Below are 18872 nucleotides of genomic sequence, written 5' to 3'. Positions count from 1 at the left end.
GCTAATATTTTTTTTTAAATAATGCATAAAAGATACATTAAATCAATAAATAAAACATTACACACACTACATACCATGTATTTGACGCACACACGCATGCATACTATTTATTGTCAAACTTTTGTTCTTAACGTCTGTTGTCCAATTGAGAATAGATTAAATATTGTTTGTCCTTGTTAATATTTTTTATAGTGTAGTCTTGGTGAAATTTGTGATTATAGAAGTATAATAGTCTTTGAAAATAGAATCATAATGGTGTACAAACTTTTAATTTCAATTAATTATAATCGAATTGTACACGAAACCGTAGCCTGGCGAGAAAAGGCAAAGTGCACCACTAAAGTCCCTAAAATTATTACTATTGAATACTACTTACATCCCATATCCAATAACTTCCGATAAACATTAATATAACTGATTAATTTAAAAGATAAAAGAAAACAATCTGATTTTCCACACGAAATTATCTGGAATTAACTCTAAAGGACGATAATAAACTGTGTCCAATCGGAGTGCTTCTTAGCTGTCTGTTATTACTACACATGTAACATGTATAGTGGAAACACACGCTTACGCTCGTGAGAGAATTTCAGTCAGTTCAAGAGCAAGTTCAGCGCCAGGAGAAACGCCAATTTGAAGGTGATGATAGTCAGTGATGTGAGGAATAGTTCAACTTCGTCTCTCAAGGGACAGTCTCCCTGAGCGATATTAACGTTGTGGTATCTATCTATGTTCCAATAGTCGCTTCATGTTGGCTAGGTTGTCAGCAAGCAAAACCATATTACAGACATTCGTGTCAGAATTTATAGAGAATAATTAACCTACTAGGGCTACTAGGTACAAGCTAAAATCCAAAAATATTTGTGTTTCATAATAGCGCAGTATAAAAAAACAATAAACCTGATTTAAAAAAAAATAGCTTAAATAAAAGGAAAAATACAAAAATTTACATGAGCTATATGCATTTTTTCTGCGTAATCTGTAAATTAGCAAGTTGAAAGTAAGCTATTCCAGATATAGTATCAGTTACATATTTAGGTAAACATTGTAAAGATTCCCCTTTTAAAACAAGTGGTAATATATACCCCATACAGTTTTATTCTAAATCACGTTTTAATCGCGTTCAATATTAATAAATCAAAGAAAATTATCCGAGTCGAGTGTGGAGACGTGTCACCCAAGCATCATCAACCATCTGCATATACAATTAAACTTCAAGGTACCTATGAATTGTTCATGAAATGAGGCAGAAACTTATTTCCATAATTTTGTCACCCGTTGAATGCGAGATTGAAGGTTAAGGTTCTCTATTTACATTCTTTATTTGCAAAGCTCTTTTGGCTAACCAGTGACGTCATTTATAAACGAGATTTCAATGACACGTTTTAACGTAACCGATTTCTGTGGACGATGATTCTCTCCCCTGGATTCATTATCGGTGCTTTTAGGACCCTCAAGCACCGGTCACCGTCCTCGTCGATTATTACAAAGAGTTCGACGAGCGAATTGACCCATAGACACAGCCCGCTGAGTTTCTGATCGGGTCTTGGATGGGTCGCGATTCCGATCCGGTGGTAGATTCTGCGAAGCTCTGCTTTTATTTGAGTTAGTGTTAGCAAATTCTCTCAGGTTGAACCGGTGAGCTCACCTACCCGTCCGGACGTAGCTGAAATAGCCCTTAGGCTACCAGCGACTAGGTAGGGGGAACAAAGATGATTCTCGATAAGGATTACATGGAGCTGCGGAGTTCAGTATAGGTCCGAATTCAGTGAAATAACATTTCCATTAAGCTATCCGGGCTCAGCATACCCCACTCGTAAATAGATGTGACTGTTTAGTCACATAATACGAGTAGTTTGTCCAGCTCGTGACGCTTAATATTACGTCTATTATTTGAGACCTTACAAATACTTCACAGTTGTCATGGTCACGGACGAATAAACTGTTTTTGTCGATATCCGAATAACAGTACTAGTAGACGTAACTTCAACTTATTCTCTGACACTAGAGGTCCCGCAGTAGTCGATATTCGACTATAATTAATTGGAATTGTAAATTTATTATATACACTATTATGATTGTATTTTATACTTCTATAATCACAAATTTCGCCAATACTACACTATAAAAAATATTAACAAAGACAAACAATATTTAATCTATTCTCAATTTGACAACAGACGTCAAGAACAAAAGTTTGACAATAAATAGTATGCATGCGTGTGTGCGTCAAATACATGGTATGTAGTATGTGTAATGTTTTCTTTATTGATTTAATGTATCTTTTATGCACTATTTTTAAAAAATATTAACATTGTGTACTTCTTCTCTATATTCTCTATAAGTGTGGAAAATTTCATACTCCTCCGTCCGCGCAATTTTCGTAAAAAGGGATACAAAGTTTTTGCTTCACGTATTAATTCTCTAACATAATCTAGACATTAACTCAAGCCCAAGGACAGGAGTAGAGCTCTTAGACGAATTATATTGCTATACGAGTGCAAGATATATCGAGAGAAAAACCAAATATTAAGTATCGAGAAATAACGCCATTGTACCATATCCGCCATGCCTCCAAAGGTTCCTAAAGTTTACAAAAGTAATAAAAAACCGTGACTTGAATTGGACGTAGACTACACTAATCGGTAGTGAAGGTCATGACGTCATTACACCGATTTTGGATTTGACACTAACACATTACTTTATCAATGGTTTCTTTTGAATTTAGCAAAGGTATAAGTGGTTCCAAATACATAACGAAAAACGGACATTGACCTCTGAATGTAGCACATAGGTAACCAACAATTTATGTCACAATTCGTTCTTAAAAAACAGGTGAACGTACTAACTAGCTTTCTTTCAGGGATTGAGAGTTGATTTCTGCTTAAGGCGATCTCTATAATCAATTTTTTTATAAGTTGGCGCCAGATGATCGACCATGCGTGATTTTTTTCCTATTTATTAATTTACAAACATTGCGCGAACATATTGATCAGATTCGAAATTTCAAAACAGTTTTAAAGTGAACAACGTGACGGCGTCTAAAAAATAAATCTATAACTACAACTTCAAATATCCAACTTAAAACTTTCACAAGTTAATTAGCTCACCACCCCTGGCTGGCAAAGTCATCGACTCCGCCGTACAGTTACCACAACACTACCGATTTCATCAATAAATATATACAGGGTGGGTCAGAAAGGCGTGCGAATTTCAAAATCACATTACTCGCGACAGGAAAGCGGGAGCGGGGTGCGGGTAGTGGGGATAGGTTCAGGGAAATTCAGTTGCCATGGAGCGTTTTACCGGTGAGCAGCGTGCTTTTTGTGTGAAAGCGTATTACAAAAATGGCGATTCGGGCACTATTGCGCGGCGTTTATTTCGTTCTAAGTTTAATTTACATGATTTAAACCAATGTCCGAGTGAAAGTGTGATCAGATCGTGGGTCAGAAAGTTTGAGTCTTCGGGTTCGACATTAAATGAAAAACCTGCGGGGCGTCCAAGGTCTATAAGAACGGAGGAGAATGTAAGCGTAGTCACGGTGTCTGTACGGCGCGATCCCCAGCAGTAAATTCTAATCGTTACACAGCAATGTTACGTAACTTTTTCTTTCCACATCTGCATAATTTTGAAGCCTGTAACAGCAGGACCTGGTTTCAACAAGATGGCGCGACATCCCATACATCCAATGAGTCTTTGGCAGTTGTTAACGAAATGTTTAATGGAAAACTGATATCGCGTCGAGGGGACATTCCATGGCCTCCCCGGAGCCCAGATCTCACGCCACTGGATTTTTTTTTTGTGGGGGTACCTCAAGAGTCGCCTTTACGCCAATAAACCGACGACAATTGCCCAGCTCAAAGACAATATTCGCAAGGAAATGTCCGATATCCCACGAGCGATGTGCCAGCGAGTTTTTACGAATTTGAGGGCTAGATTGGAAGAGTGTGTACGTGTAGATGGCACACATCTCAGCGATGTTATTTTTAAAAAATAAAATTCCCATTTGTAATCTTTATTATAATTATATTTTTTCTTTCCTGAGCTTTGTAGTTTTTTTTATATGATTTTTTATAATCCGCTCAACTTTATGGCCCACCCTGTATAAAGATGTACATATAAATAATAAAACTCGGTCTCAAGAACTAATTGACTGCATTTTATACCTATACCCCCATTATATCATGATTTTATAATCCATGTTAAGTAGTCATTGAGAACTAAGAACACAAACCGTCGCATCGACAACGTTAGCCTACAACAGCAACCGGACTCTAGAAACTTCGACTTAGTTGAAGTGTGCTTGGCTTGAACGGTCGAGTGCGGCCGCGAGCTATACTTAACGGTGAACCTTAAAGAGAATCAAAAGAGAGCGCACTCACTTTCAGCCTCTGAGATGCTTCCGTTCCTTTTCTCCGAGTCATCGCCGTCGGCGCTGGTCTCGATGACCGCACAGCATCCCGTCGACGGGTTCCCGTGGACACAAAATATGACTCTCCGCCCACGGATCTGATTGTCCGTCCCGTACGATACGTGCCCATCATTGTACCTTTAAATAATACATTAATAAGTTATTTAACAAAAACTATTTAAGCAAAAAATAGGGTACAGCGGTTGTGAGACCTTTCTCGAGAACGTAGACGCGGGGTCAATGGTCTCGAGATACGCGGAGCTGTCTTTCGCTTTATTGGTTCAGGCTTAAGGTCTGGCTGCCAAAATTGCAATCCTGACGTCTGTCAGTTATTTCTGGTGATGGGATATAATTAATAATATGACTTACTTTGAAGTCTTCGTGGCCTAAAGGATTAAGACGCCCGGTGCATTCGTACACGAGTATCTAGCGATGTGATTGTGCCGGTGTTCGAATCCCGCAGGCGGATACCAATTTTTGTAATGGAATACGTACATCACAAATGGTTACAATTGACTTCCACGGTTAAGACATAACACCGTGTAATAAAAATCAAACCCGTAAAATTAATTTGCGTAATTACTGGTGGTAGGGTGTCTTGTGAGTCCGCATGGATTGGTACCCACTACTCTGCCTACTTTTGTCGTGAAGCAGCAATGCATTTAATGGAAATGTTATCTTCAGCACGATTTTAGCATCGTGTATACACGTGTATAATACACAACAAAACGGCAAAGCAATACACAAATTGAATTAGAACGAACATATTGTAAATCAACCGAGCTATCTGCTATGTAGGTGAAGTTCTGATATGGTTCGTAAATAGATTACTAAAACATTGTAAAATGGCACTAAAGTTCAAGTACGTTGTACTACATACGAATTACCAAATTGAAACGAAACATTTCCAATAAAATTGACTCATTGGGTAGTGGTATTTTTAATAGCCTTATTAATATATCTTCTTGTAAAAACGGAAGATTTATAACAAATAATGCTTATGATGATTTTTTTTTTCTTTAAACGCAAGCCTAAAACCACTCCTGCTCCAGAAAACTATTTTGTGGAACCGACCAAGCGACGCACGCAGACCGACAGAACCGACAAACTGACAACCACTCATCGATGCGGGGATCGGACTCTCGCTGGAAAAACGACCAAAGCGCGATTATACCTACTCGCGAACTGCGAGACTTTGCGTATTGCGCCGTCTCTCCTCCTTGGGCTGTTCTAATCCTGCCTCGACGGACTTTTGAACAACGGCCACGAGGGTTTTAGTGCTAATGTACTTTAACACCCTCACTTCCACCACCCCACCAAAAGAACAAGAGGCGTATGACGAATCTCATCTGACCAAAAAATGCTTTCAAACTTACACGATTTGTTGTTTAAAAACGGGACACACGTTTTTTCTAGACATGCTAATATTCACCTCAACCGTATCAAGGTCGGAAGTAGGTCAATAAACCTGTATCACGCATTCTGATAAAGAGACGGTTAATCGACTCAATCGATAGTAGAGATACGGAGGTGATTACACCGGATTATGTTATTACTGTCCTAAATTATTGATTCAAAATGATTAGGCTAGCGTTCAAAGGCACCGATCATGCAACTTAACTGTACAATTTTTTTTATTGCTAGTATGGGTGGACGAGCTCACGGCCCACCTGGTGTTAAGTGGTTACCGGGACCCATAGACATCTACAACGTAAATGCCGCCACCCACCTTGAGATATGACTTCTAAGGTCTCAGTACAGTTAAAACGGCTGCCCCACCCTTCAAACCGAAACGCATTTACTGCTTCACGGCAGACATAGGCGGGGTCGTGGTACCTACCCGTGCGGGCTCACAAGAGGTCCTACCACCAGTAATTAGGCAAATTATAATTTTGCGAGTTTGGTTTTTATTACACGATGTTATTTCTTTCATCGTGGAAGTCAATCGTGAACATTTCTTAAGTACGTTCTCATTAGAAAAATTGGTACCCGCCTGCGGATTCCGAACATCGGTGCATCGCTAAGTACGAAAGCACCGGACGTCTCATCCTTTAGCCCACGACGGCTTCGACTGAACGGAAAGGATACAGACGACGTAAGTAAACGCCGGTACCATATCATAGACAGCCTTTCAATTGTAGTTACGATTCGCCCTTTCAAGAGAAATTTAACTTAATTTAAATACAGAACATGCTCATCATTAGAATATAGACCAGTCCGATTGTATTGTATTGTCGTCCGTAATACAAGGGCGTACAACTGGAGCGTCTTATCCTATTATCGTAATGTAATTAAATATTTCTATATATTAAATTCACCATGTTGCTTTACTGCCTGAGAGTCATCTATTACCAAAGAACATGAAGAGGCAGAACTATTAACATGTTTATGGCATGTTCAAAATCATGGCATTAAATGAACGGTTCGTTAACTAATTGTCTTTTAATGACAGGGAAGCCGATTGTGAGCAATTATCGCGCTGGCATTCATCGTGTAAATATTAGTCAGTGTACTGACAGACGTGCAACTAACCGAGCTTCACTTTATGCTCACGTCTTCAAATAACTACACAGTTCATGCTCAGGGTCAAACTAAAAACCCCTTAATTTCATAAACATCTTTATGACACTGTACACCGGAAAATGGTAATCCAAGCAAACAAAAGCACTGATTTTAAAAGACCCTTACCGCAAGAAAAACAACAAGATTTAACTGAAAAATGTTTGTTGTTGAGAATGTTTCATTAGAAACCCGCTTCTTTTGCCATTAAAGTCGACGAGAACACGGCCTATCGTAAGTAGTTACCGTAGCTGATGAACATCAACAATGCTAAGGGCACAGCCAAGACAACAACACTCCGGAGTAGTCTCCGCAAGCCCCGTTGGAGGAAGGACATGTCATAGCGGAAAACACCTTGATAGTGAAGTACGCGGCAGGAAAGATCTCTGGAAACGTACTATAGATGAACACAGCGGTTCCAAATAATATGGATGATTCTGCTCCAGTGGCGGGCGCGAAAATAAAAAGTGGATAAAAAGAACATCTGGACTCTGGAACAACTCTTCAAAACATTAATTTAGATTCAATTGTCCCAGGCGTATTAACTTGGACAGGAAAAATCACCGAAACAAAAAATCACATAAAATCTAAATAGAACTGAAATTCCGGTAAAACTTAAAAAAAACTCAGAAATATATCACTATTTAATCACGTCATTGCTTTTAATTATAAATTTATGTATATTTTACAACTTTACGTGGTCACGGACATGCGGAGACAGTTAATGTATTATTATTAGTCGTGTTGAAGAAGGCTCGCGGAAATAATTGTCTCATAGGTACTAATAAAAAATTACTCACTGCACAAGAGGTTTACTATCGTTCATTGAATCCATTCACAAAGTGTTTTATCCTAAGAAGTTAAGTATATTCATAGCAACCACGTTGAGAATTATCCGACGACAGTAGTACGATTGAAGCAGTGCCAGTGCCTTATCAACGGACAAGAAGCGCCTATCGGGGCACTCCTTACTATGTAGGTAGTTTAAGATAAGGCTACCCGACTAATTTATTAACATAGATTTTTGAGTGTAGTCCGTCCGTGTATAAAACGACCAGCTTTGAGGAACAACACTAATAATTTCGTTAGAGACAAGAAAAACCCATCGGATTGTTGATATATTTTTTTTTTTATAAACCTCTAAGATCAATGAATCGGTACATGGAATAATCATTTTTACTATTGCGTTAAGCAATACGGTCTTAGTTCAGTATAATTATTATTTAAAAAAAATAATTGCTCGCGGGACCGCGGTCCGCGGCACTAGCATAGTCTTCATGAATTTATCAAATTTTGTGAGGCAGGGGAGCTTATACACACAAACATTGTTTACATACCAAACATGTTCCTGCGGCTCGGTACGCTTCAGTGGTTTACAAACACGGAGCGCTCGTATTATTCAATGAAACTCAATGACGCACAGGTTCTAAGTGTAATGAGGGATCAGCGGGTCGTGAGCTCGCACAGATCCTGTCTGTTCCAGCCGTAAAGCAATTGAGAACGCCGAGTTATGAGACAGGTTAGCAGTTATTCTTTTGGTTCGGTAACCGCTTGAAGCAGAATTGGTTTTAATAAAGTAAATTAAAGTTAATTTTTTCACCAAACATGAATTTAATTATTAACTAAAACATAGGCAGGCAGACCATCTTCAGTCTCAGGATCGAAATCACGAGCCATGTTTACGTAACGTATTTCCAACACTAGTATTGAATGTTGTTACAACACACTTTAAGTCGTTCATATATAATTCTGAACACGCATGTATCACATAACATATTATTGTTATTGTTTTAATACGGTCAGTGGTGTGAGAATATGGTATCATGCTGGCCTTATTTTGAAGTCTCCACGGCGAAATAGATAAAACGGTAGTGCCATCTACCCGAGAATCGAAAAAAATATATTTGAAGCTTGGTAGCAACTTATTTTGAACGCATATACATGTACAAACCAGGACCCTGAAACTGCGATACTTTAAGACGAATAGTTTTTTTAATGAAAACTATCGACATCTTGTAGCGGATGCCCCTAAACTTATATGTTGTTAACGTTAAGGCATTTAATTATTGTGTAACTAAACACAGAAAATAAAAAATTAAAATTTATGGTACAAACCGTCAGCGAATGTCCAGGATAGGAGATCATAGTCGGATTATAAGCTAATATAGTAAAAAATACGTCAAGAAACGAGCTTTAGGTGAACTCGGAGCCCACTGCGTTTCTCGCCGGATTTTCTCAGAGAGTCGCGATTCCGATCCGGTGGTAGATTCTGCGAAGTCGAGCATCGCCTGAGTTAAAATAAGGCTGAGAGCCAACCCGTGAACAAATCCTAGCTTAAATATAATATATTGTAGTTACAAGTACGGGGAGTTATGATAACTGGATTACTTAATTAATTATATGTTATTACATACGATTATATCGATAGTACACTGATAAGCATATTTATTGCTTTGTTATTTACGTTTGTTACACGTTTAGTGGTTTCTGTCAAGGATAACGAAATGGTTCAGTTTGAGTGCGCGCTATTTAAGGGCCCAAGGACAAAACCGAGAAAACGGGAATAACCGTGAAAAAATACGTGTGGTAGTGGAGGTTATAGAGTCATAGAGGACACTATTTCCTAGATAGTGGAAGAGATGGGCCTTGTTATAAACTGAAGTAAATTTCACGCAGTTGAAGACTTCAAAGACATGCTGGACGGTACTCGATATTACCAAAGGTCGTATTTACTTTTAAAAAATTCGATTTTATGCAAACTTGTCGGTCACAACAAAGCCGCGTTGGGTTCACTACAGGGAGGACTGATCATTGGAGGTCGAGCGGCTGATACGTAGCGTGCGTAGCTTAGCGTTTTAACAGGAACCATCACCGCCCAGTCGTAATACGATCTATGCACACCGTCTCCCAGTATGTAAATAAGCAACGGCTTTCGGAGCTGTGTTCATTGTATAAGGAAGTTCGGGAATAGAAATTTATAAACAAAATATTATATTTACGCATGACCGTTGTGCGTACGCGTTGGATTTAAGATTATTAAAGATTTGATCATTGATGATAAAAAAAATCCTAAAAGGTAATCATCAAATTGGGACTCATTAAGTCAAATTATAAGAAAGAAGACAGATGTTTTCGTTTTATTTGTATAATTTGTAATATATAAAAACTAGTCTTATGAAAATTATATCTGTTAATCCATTTTAGACATTTTACATATATGTACTATATTATTATATGAGGTATTTACCTCTGAACTTACCGTTTACTAATAATGGCTATTTGAAACTACAATTTTTTTCTAACTCATCAGTAGGTCACATCACGAGAAAAATACGTTTTTTTTATTGCTCTTCTAGGCAGACGAGCATACGGCCCACCTGATGGTGAGTGGTTACCGTTGCCCATAGACTTCAGCAATGCCAGGGGCAGAGCTAAGCCGCTGCCTACCGCTTAATACTCTCCACAAGCCTCTTTTAAAGAAGGACATGTCATAGCGCTCGGGAAACACCGTGGAAGGGAGCTCATTCCATAGCCGGATGGTACGTGGCAAAAAAGACCTCTGGAACACGAGTTCAGTTGCGGTAGCAATGGCGCTTGTGCGGCCCACAATATTAACCTATAGACAGAGCCCACCTAGTTTCTCGCTAGATTTTCTCAGTGGGTCGCGATTCCGATTCGGTAGTAGATTCTGCAAAGCACTGGGGCTAGTGTTAGGAAATTCTCTCAGGCTGACCTATCCATCCGAGCGTACCTAGAAGAGCCCGTTAGGCTACCAGCGAATAGGTGAGGGAAAAAACAAAATCAATGACGTCTGCGGAGTGAACACTACAAACGACCGCACGACTCGTTGTTCGATTGAACGCTCCGACCAAGAAATTTAGAAAATAGCACCCTGTGGTCCCTCGATAACTAAAGTCTAATTAAACAAAATAAAGTCGATACTGGAAGCTGACAATACACAATCTACCGCTGATTTAGCAACGGCTTTCAACTTTTTAGCATCAAAATAATATTAGTCCATTTGCGTCAAATTGTCAAGGTAATAAAAAATTGATAATAATATGTCGGTGGACGTTATAAAATATGTTAGTGAACACTATACGCAAACGGTGCCCTTTTCAACCGATACCAAAAAAAGAAGAGGTTATAAATTTTTCTTGTGTGTTACCTCAGAGCTTTTTTGTAAATGTATGTTACGCTGGCCGATGAACAGGTGCCTTAAAACAAATGTCTTCCTTGTCATCAACTACATAAAACATTGACAACTGTGAGCATTCGTAACTGTTGATGACATACCTTCACATTTGCGGTTTTGTCATTCAGAGCTGAAAATACACTGACTACTACTCGTACTAAACTGAAAACACAGTGGCACACACGCAGTCTCGAACTTGAACCCCTCGTACGAGAACCAAGCAGGATGTTACTAGGTCAACAACACGACTGTGCAGAATTAGTTGATTCTTTTATGTCCCTTATTTTTTTTATTCAAACCTTGTACTACTTTTGATGATTAAAGTAATAGCTTATTTAAAGAAAAACAAAAAGGTATTATAATTAAAATATTTAAAACTAACGCAAATTGTTATCCAAGGACGTTGACACAAAAATATGACTTGTGCAGACGCAAGGCTGTATGTAACACTTGATCAAACAATGAATTAATTATCACGCCTATACTTATTATTATTCCAAACTTTCTGAGAGAATCATAAATCAGTGATTAGAGGCATGCTTCAGTGTACCAGTAACACGTTAGATCTAACAGAAACCGAACCCTTCTTCTGAGGAACGTGCAATTGTTTATGAATGTTCAATGTGCACTGAGTTTCTCGCCGGATCTTCTCAGTGGGTCGTGCGAAGCACTACTCTTGCTAGAGCTAGTGTTAGCAACGTCCTCAGGTTAGAGCCCCATGAGCTCACCTACTCGCTCGGTTACGCTGAAATAACAGGCTAGGTTACCGGTTTAGGTAGAAAAAAAGAAAGAGATAGTATAATTTGATATTATTGCAATATAGCAATTTGACCTGTTCGTTGTTTAAATTAGTTTCGTAGTTACTGAACCTGATTACTATATAAAGCGGTCTACCTTGCGATATTTAGTGTTCGGAATCTGTTTGCACCTTTTGTCTGTTTCTGGTAAACATAATACAGAAGGAAGTCTTGACTTGGGGCGGTTTCACTGGGCCCTAAAATTCCTTGGGCTCGCGCTGCGGTCTGCTCCCATCATCTTGCAGATCGTCAAGTCCCACATACCCCGGGCGCGCCCTAGGCGTGGGGACTTCGTAGGAGGTTCGGCCCCCAGCCAGTAAAAAAGGGGCGGTTTCACAGGCAACTTTTTTTTACGAAATTCAAAAGTTGAAGGACTTAACTCGCTGATGCACAAAGCACACACATTGACGGCGGGCAAAACGTTTTGGTTCCACCCGCCAATCTCTAATCGCAATCGTGTGGATTAAATCAGGCGTGACCGCTACACAAAATCTTTATTAAAAAAAAACAAAAATTTGTACATAGAAACTTGTGTTAAATTACGTGTTTAGTTTAGTAAGTTAAGTCTCAAATTAAACATTAATGAAAAAAGAGGCCGAGGCAGCGAATATGTAGAATTAGCATTAACAAGTTACATGTATATACTACATTACACTAAATGTATAATCTAGAATTTATTCAGGGCATCACAATCTATTAAAGGCTAAACAAAAAATTGCTAAACACTTCGAACCTTGGAATATTCGATTCTATCGCCTGTGTTCTACAATACGTTATACGTACCTAGTCAGGTCATAAATTCTGTCACATGTTTAATGTAAAATAATTGAAACAAGTTTATTCATTATGTAACCATTCATATACCAAAATGAACTTAACAAAACATAGATTCTTATGACACTAAAGTTTATTTAAAATGACCTCCGTGATTTTGAATACAGGCCTTCAATCTGCGCGGCCAGTCGTCTATCGCAGCACGAACGAAGTCCATGTCAATATCGGCGGCTGCCTTAATCAAGGATGTCTTGAGTGACTCCAAATTGGGATGAGGCTTTGAGCACGCCTTTTCCTCCAAGTGTTGCCATATCTTGTAATCTAACGGATTCAAATCTGGACTGGAGGAGGGCCAGTCTTCGTGCCGGATGAAGTCGATTTCACGCGCCGCCAGCCAGTCTTGTGTGCTCTTCGCTCTATGAGCTGGCGCCGAATCTTGTTGGAATACCCAGTGCCTGTTATTGAACATGGTATGAGAAACAGGTTCCACAAGGTTCCACAAGGTTCGTCAGGACTGTATTTTGATACACAACTGCTTCGTTTTTACACCTTTCTCACAAAAATGTACCTCTGTTAAGCCCCAATAAGAAACTCCCAACCATACCATGAGCGAGGATGCAAAATGACCTCGTTGGACACGCGGAATACGGTTGCTCGCTTCTTCACTACTGTGTGCGTACACCTTATCATTTTGTTTGTTGTAGCTCTCTTCTACGGTAAAAATTTTTACATCCGAAAAAAGAATTTCCCGATATTTTTTTCCCGCGTACCGCTTCAACAAAGCGCGGCATCTCTTCAGTCTCAGGTCCATTAGACGAGCATTCAAACGATGTCCTGTTTTTCTTCGATATGCCCGAAGCCCTAAGTCTTCATTTAACACCCTTTTCACCGTGGTTCTGCTTAACCCCATCTGAAGGGCCAACAGTTTCTGCTTACGTTTGGGATTTCTTTGAATTCGCGCCTTCACAGCTTTTATCACTGCTGGAGTCCTAACAGACCGAGGGCGACCACTTCTTGACCTGTCATCTACACTAGAGTCTTCATTGTATCGTTTGATGGTACGATAAACGAATCTTTTGGTTATATTCAAATTTTTCAGTATGTTAAAAATTTGAATTGGCGCGTAACCGCAACGATGCAACGCAATAACTGCAACACGGTCTTCTTTAAGCGTCCACTCCATATTTAAAAATGAGTAAAATTCTAAAAGTATACATTTTTATTTTCATGAACAATTCGAAATTCTAATTCAATAAACTTTTAGTGGCCAGCATTCTAAAAGAAAAGTTTTTACTGTGTGACAATACTTATGACCTGACTAGGTAGTTTATATATGTATATATAACTAGTCAGGTCATAAGTATTGTCACATAGTATAGTTTTAGAATTTTACTCATTTTTAAATATGGAGTGGACGCTTAAAGAGAACCGTGTTGCAGTTATTGCGTTGCATCGTTGCGGTTACGCGCCAATTCAAATTTTTAACATACTGAAAAATTTGATTATAACCAAAAGATTCGTTTATCGTACCACCAAACGATACAATGAAGACTCTAGTGTAGATGACCGGTCAAGAAGTGGTCGCCCTCGGTCTGTTAGGACTCCAGCAGTGATAAAAGCTGTGAAGGCGCGAATTCAAAGAAATCCCAAACGTAAGCAGAAACTGTTGGCCCTTCAGATGGGGTTAAGCAGAACCACGGTGGAAAGAGTGTTAAATGAAGACTTAGGGCTTCGGGCATATCGAAGAAAAACAGGACATCGTTTGAATGCTCGTCTAATGGACCTGAGACTGAAGAGATGCCGCGCTTTGTTGAAGCGGTACGCGGGAAAAAAATATCGGGAAATTCTTTTTTCGGATGAAAAAATTTTTACCGTAGAAGAGAGCTACAACAAAAAAAATGATAAGGTGTACGCACACAGTTGTGAAGAAGCGAGCAACCGTATTCCGCGTGTCCAACGAGGTCATTTTCCATCCTCGCTCATGGTATGGTTGGGAGTTTCTTATTGGGGCTTAACAGAGGTACATTTTTGTGAGAAAGGTGTAAAAACGAATGCAGTTGTATATCAAAATACAGTCCTGACGAACCTTGTGGAACCTGTTTCTCATAACAGGCACTGGGTATTCCAACAAGATTCGGCGCCAGCTCATAGAGCGAAGAGCACACGAGACTGGCTGGCGGCGCGTGAAATCGACTTCATCCGGCACGAAGACTGGCCCTCCTCCAGTCCAGGTTTGAATCCGTTAGATTACAAGATATGGCAATACTTGGACGAAAAGGCGTGCTCAAAGCCTCATCCCAATTTGGAGTCACTCAAGACATCCTTGATTAAGGCAGCCGTCGATATTGACATGGACCTCGTTCGTGCTGCGATAGATGACTGGCCGCGCAGAATGAAGGCCTGTATTCAAAATCACGGAGGTCATTTTGAATAAACTTTAGTGTCATAAGAATCTATGTTTTGTTAAGTTCATTTTGGTATATGAATGGTTACATAATGAATAAACTTGTTTCAATTATTTTATATTAAACATGTGACAGAATTTATGACCTGACTAGGTATATATGATCCACGTGTATGCACGTCAACATTGCTCGCATGTGCGTGCCAGCTAAAAGTATACCCAAATAGGCCCGCTCCAAAGGCGACACCCGTGTATGCCTGTTGATAACAGGATCCTATATTTACATCTTTTGGGTTGCAATATCCTCAAATGTACCAAGGCACTATTATAAACCTAATAATTAATTATACATAACATAGAAATAAGATGTTTGCTTCAAACTCTTACCAATTATAGTTTATTTGCATTTCATGTTTTGTGATGTGATATTGTTAAATAAGAATACAAAATGAATAATTTAAGGACACTAAATAGGGGCCTATCGAGTTTGTTTTGTGGATTACTCATGAGCGTTTTTTTTGAACAATAGTATAAATGACAAAGTTTTTATACAAAGATATATTTTATATCACAGTCAAGACTACCACTAGTATGGATTACAGTCTTGCTACTGAAAAAATCAGGTAGAAACTCAGGGTTTATGTACCTATACATTGTGTAATGCCTAAATTATGGCTTTCTGCTAACATTATTGAAAATAAAAGTTAAATTACGATGACATGTCTGACTTGTGAGATTCATGAGTGCTTGGAGCAACATTTCTAAGAGGGATCTCGTTGATATAGTGATGACAGCTATTGATAAAGATTACTTGTTGATTAGCCTAGAAAAATAATGTGATAATGTCAAAGACCCCTGTTTTTCGGCCTTCAATGTAATATAATAATTTAGATCTTCAGTTTATTTATCTTGCATTGTACATTATTTCTTATCATAACATAACATTGATATAAATGCACTCAAGAGCTCTGTTTAAGGCATCGATAAACATTTCAAGTGAAAGATTAATAATGCATTGTGCAGTCAAGTTTCTACAGTAACCATTGCAATTTGAAATCTTTGTAATTAATTTTAATATACACTGCGACAATTATTCATCCCCAGCATAGTCTAAGCAGATAGTAGGGTAAAATTTCCCATTACGAGTTATTAATTGTACACTTTACAAATTTAATAATTTCCTTGACTAAGCAAAAAGGCTTATCTTTTTAGGTGTTTCATATTGAAATTGAAATAATTGAATTGAATTGATTATACCTTGAAAGTAGTGCAATATTATGGTCCATTTTTAATCCAGAAGTGGGTCTGTTCCCATCTTTGTTTTCATAAACAAATCACTCAAAAAGGTTTTACTGTTCAAGTAGATCTAAGCTGACATAGCTACTGCAGATTCAGATTCCTATTTCACTGGTGACAGGAATCAGCAATAAACTCTACGATTCCTTTTCCAAATATAAGCAAATTGTAACACAGAAATTATCCTTATCCATTTTAAAAGTCTCAATTTGAACTTTTAAGAGTTAAAACAGTGTAATTAGCAGCTTAAAAGTTTAAGGACTTTTTGTTGTTAGAATGTACCAAATAAGGTATGTACCAAGGCATAGTGTTTTTTTGTTTTTATTGCTTAGGTGGGTGGACGAGCTCACGACCAACCTGGTGTTAAGCAGTTACCGGAGCCCATAGACATCTACAATGTCACTATAATCACTTAATCACACATAATTTTTTTTTTTTTATCTATAATTAAATTATATAAAATATAATATTAATTTTAATTTTTATCTATAAATAAACCCAGTATAAAAAAAATTAATATATTAAAATGTCAATATTTGAAATTGACATAAAATTAACTTAAAACTATAGCATTCTGTATGTGAGCACTTTCTAAGTATATTTCAAGTACACTAATCCATCCATCCATCCATCCAAGTACTCCTTTAATTTAGAAACTTAAACTTAAATTTAGTTAACTTTAACTACTTTTATAACTTCATTTTAAATTCAAATTTAAAATTGGCTTTTGACTATTTACTAATTAACTGGTACTTTTAAAGCTATTTCTTATAAATGTGATTTGAGTTCATAGTTTCAACATTATGGAATGAACTTTAATTTTTAAACGCCAAAGTTTTTACTAAACTTTAATCAACGATATACTATTTTTGTTATTATTTGAAGTATGTATTATTTTAAGTTTTGTCATAATTTTATTAACTTGAACCCTTCCGAATCTGTCAAAAGGTCATTAGTTATGTGTGGGCGTTGTAAACAAAATTCACTCACCCGTTTATATTCAGTTGTCCGCTGACCATATCTCTATTTCCGACGAGACAGCCAGGTGTCTCAGACTTGTCTGTTATGTACTGGACCTCGACATCTTCCAATATAGCCGCACGATCAGCGTTTGTTTTATTCAACTTATCACTAGACAAACTTTTCGATCTATATCTACCACTCAATGGTACTAAATTCTTATCAGTGAACGCGTTCAATGTATTTATTTTTGTATCATTATGATATTTTTCGTTAATTAAATGTGATGACATTGCGCGCGTTGTTCTGTCAATCTCAGGTGCGCGAATCGACTGACGTTTAAAACGACTAACCAAACCACATATTAAGCTGTCAACAAAACAATGGTAATCGACAAAGTGAGCGAGGTCGCGTTCTCCGCATTAACTTTAACAATTTCAGATGTCTTGAAATTAGTCGGGTATTTTTATAAGGTATGAATCTTGCCGAATGCTAATGTCCGATGCCCGAAAAAAGGTGGTTTTTTCAACTTCGGAATCGGAACACAAATGAAGGCTAAAACTCTATTGTTGTTCTAAAATTCATTGATTATCAAACAATTTATAAAGTGATAAAAAGTTCCCGTAAATTGTAAAGAATCAAGGGAAGACGTCTGTGGTTAGTCATTAAGTCAAAACCGTATTATTGTGATGATACGGAAACACTTTGAGGATTTTCTTTCCTATAAATTATATTGAGAAAAAAAATTATCACAACATCCATGATCACTCATTGTTTATCGTAAGAAACTCTTTGCATTTTTAATAGGTAAATGAAGAATATCAACCGTTTTTACCCTACATTTCTAAAATGTTAACTAAATAGAAGGAAATAGCATTAAAGATCCAAATAAAGTAATAAGCTTTGAATAACTTTTATTCTATAAAGAACCCTGGACTCAATCTTGCATTCGTAGATGCCATTTCTTCCATACGAAGACATACGTATAATTTACACTTTTGTGGCTAAAAATATGAGGGGAACATAGATAGAACTACCTAAATTATCTGCGATAGCCAAGGCGATCTCAAGGTACTAAATCCGGTTTGAGGCTAGAGTACCTAAACTTAGTTCGTTAAATGAGCTAGGCAGGCGCAACATCATCAATCTATAGTTTGGGTCAATTGATATGTTGACTTGCTTGGTACCAAGGGTCATGAACAATTTGGTGGAATGGCCAAAAAGTGATTTAAAAGATGAATGATTGAATCAGAACCATCTATGGAAATTACTATGAGAACGGTCTATATTGCACGGGTGGACTGCGCTAAAACTCGAATCTTTGGAAATGGAAGAGCACTTCCGTTCCGAGAAACTTTAAGGAGTTCCTAAGTGAAATTAAAACTTAGCAGAAGACTTTAGCTGTAGATTAGTTTACCTGTAGAATATAAATGGAAACTCAGTGGGCTGTGCCTGTGGGTTAATGTACTCGTCGAC

At 37.9% G+C, this 18872-nt stretch overlaps 1 protein-coding gene and 1 long non-coding RNA gene across 4 annotated transcripts in view; one reads left to right on the top strand and one right to left on the bottom strand.

Moving 5' to 3' along the window:
* LOC101736920 (proton-coupled zinc antiporter SLC30A2) overlaps nt 1-18872 on the bottom strand; it is a 29949-nt gene that overhangs the window by 7212 nt on the left and 3865 nt on the right. Inside the window, exons 1-2 of one of the 3 annotated variants that reach the window (XM_038010942.2) lie at nt 17427-17830; nt 4383-4549 (exon numbers count right to left, since the gene is read on the bottom strand). In XM_038010942.2, the coding sequence (XP_037866870.1) occupies nt 4383-4549; nt 17427-17689 (430 nt within the window). In that variant the 5' untranslated portion in view covers nt 17690-17830. Of the gene's footprint in view, nt 1-4382; nt 4550-7770; nt 7960-17426; nt 17831-18872 lie in introns of those variants that run through there. The other 2 variants (XM_038010944.2, XM_038010943.2) reach the window with 2 other exon arrangements.
* Nucleotides 8309-18872, top strand: part of LOC134198971 (uncharacterized) — a 31149-nt gene continuing 20585 nt past the window's right edge. The window contains exon 1 of the long non-coding RNA XR_009973278.1: nt 8309-8489. This is a non-coding gene — a long non-coding RNA (uncharacterized LOC134198971). The remainder of the gene's footprint in view (nt 8490-18872) is intronic.

The sequence above is a fragment of the Bombyx mori genome, chromosome 5, assembly GCF_030269925.1.
Source record: "Bombyx mori chromosome 5, ASM3026992v2".
NCBI classification, from domain to species: Eukaryota; Metazoa; Arthropoda; class Insecta; order Lepidoptera; family Bombycidae; genus Bombyx; species Bombyx mori.
Note: the sequence above shows the minus strand (reverse complement) of the source record. Positions and strands in the feature narration are given on the sequence as shown.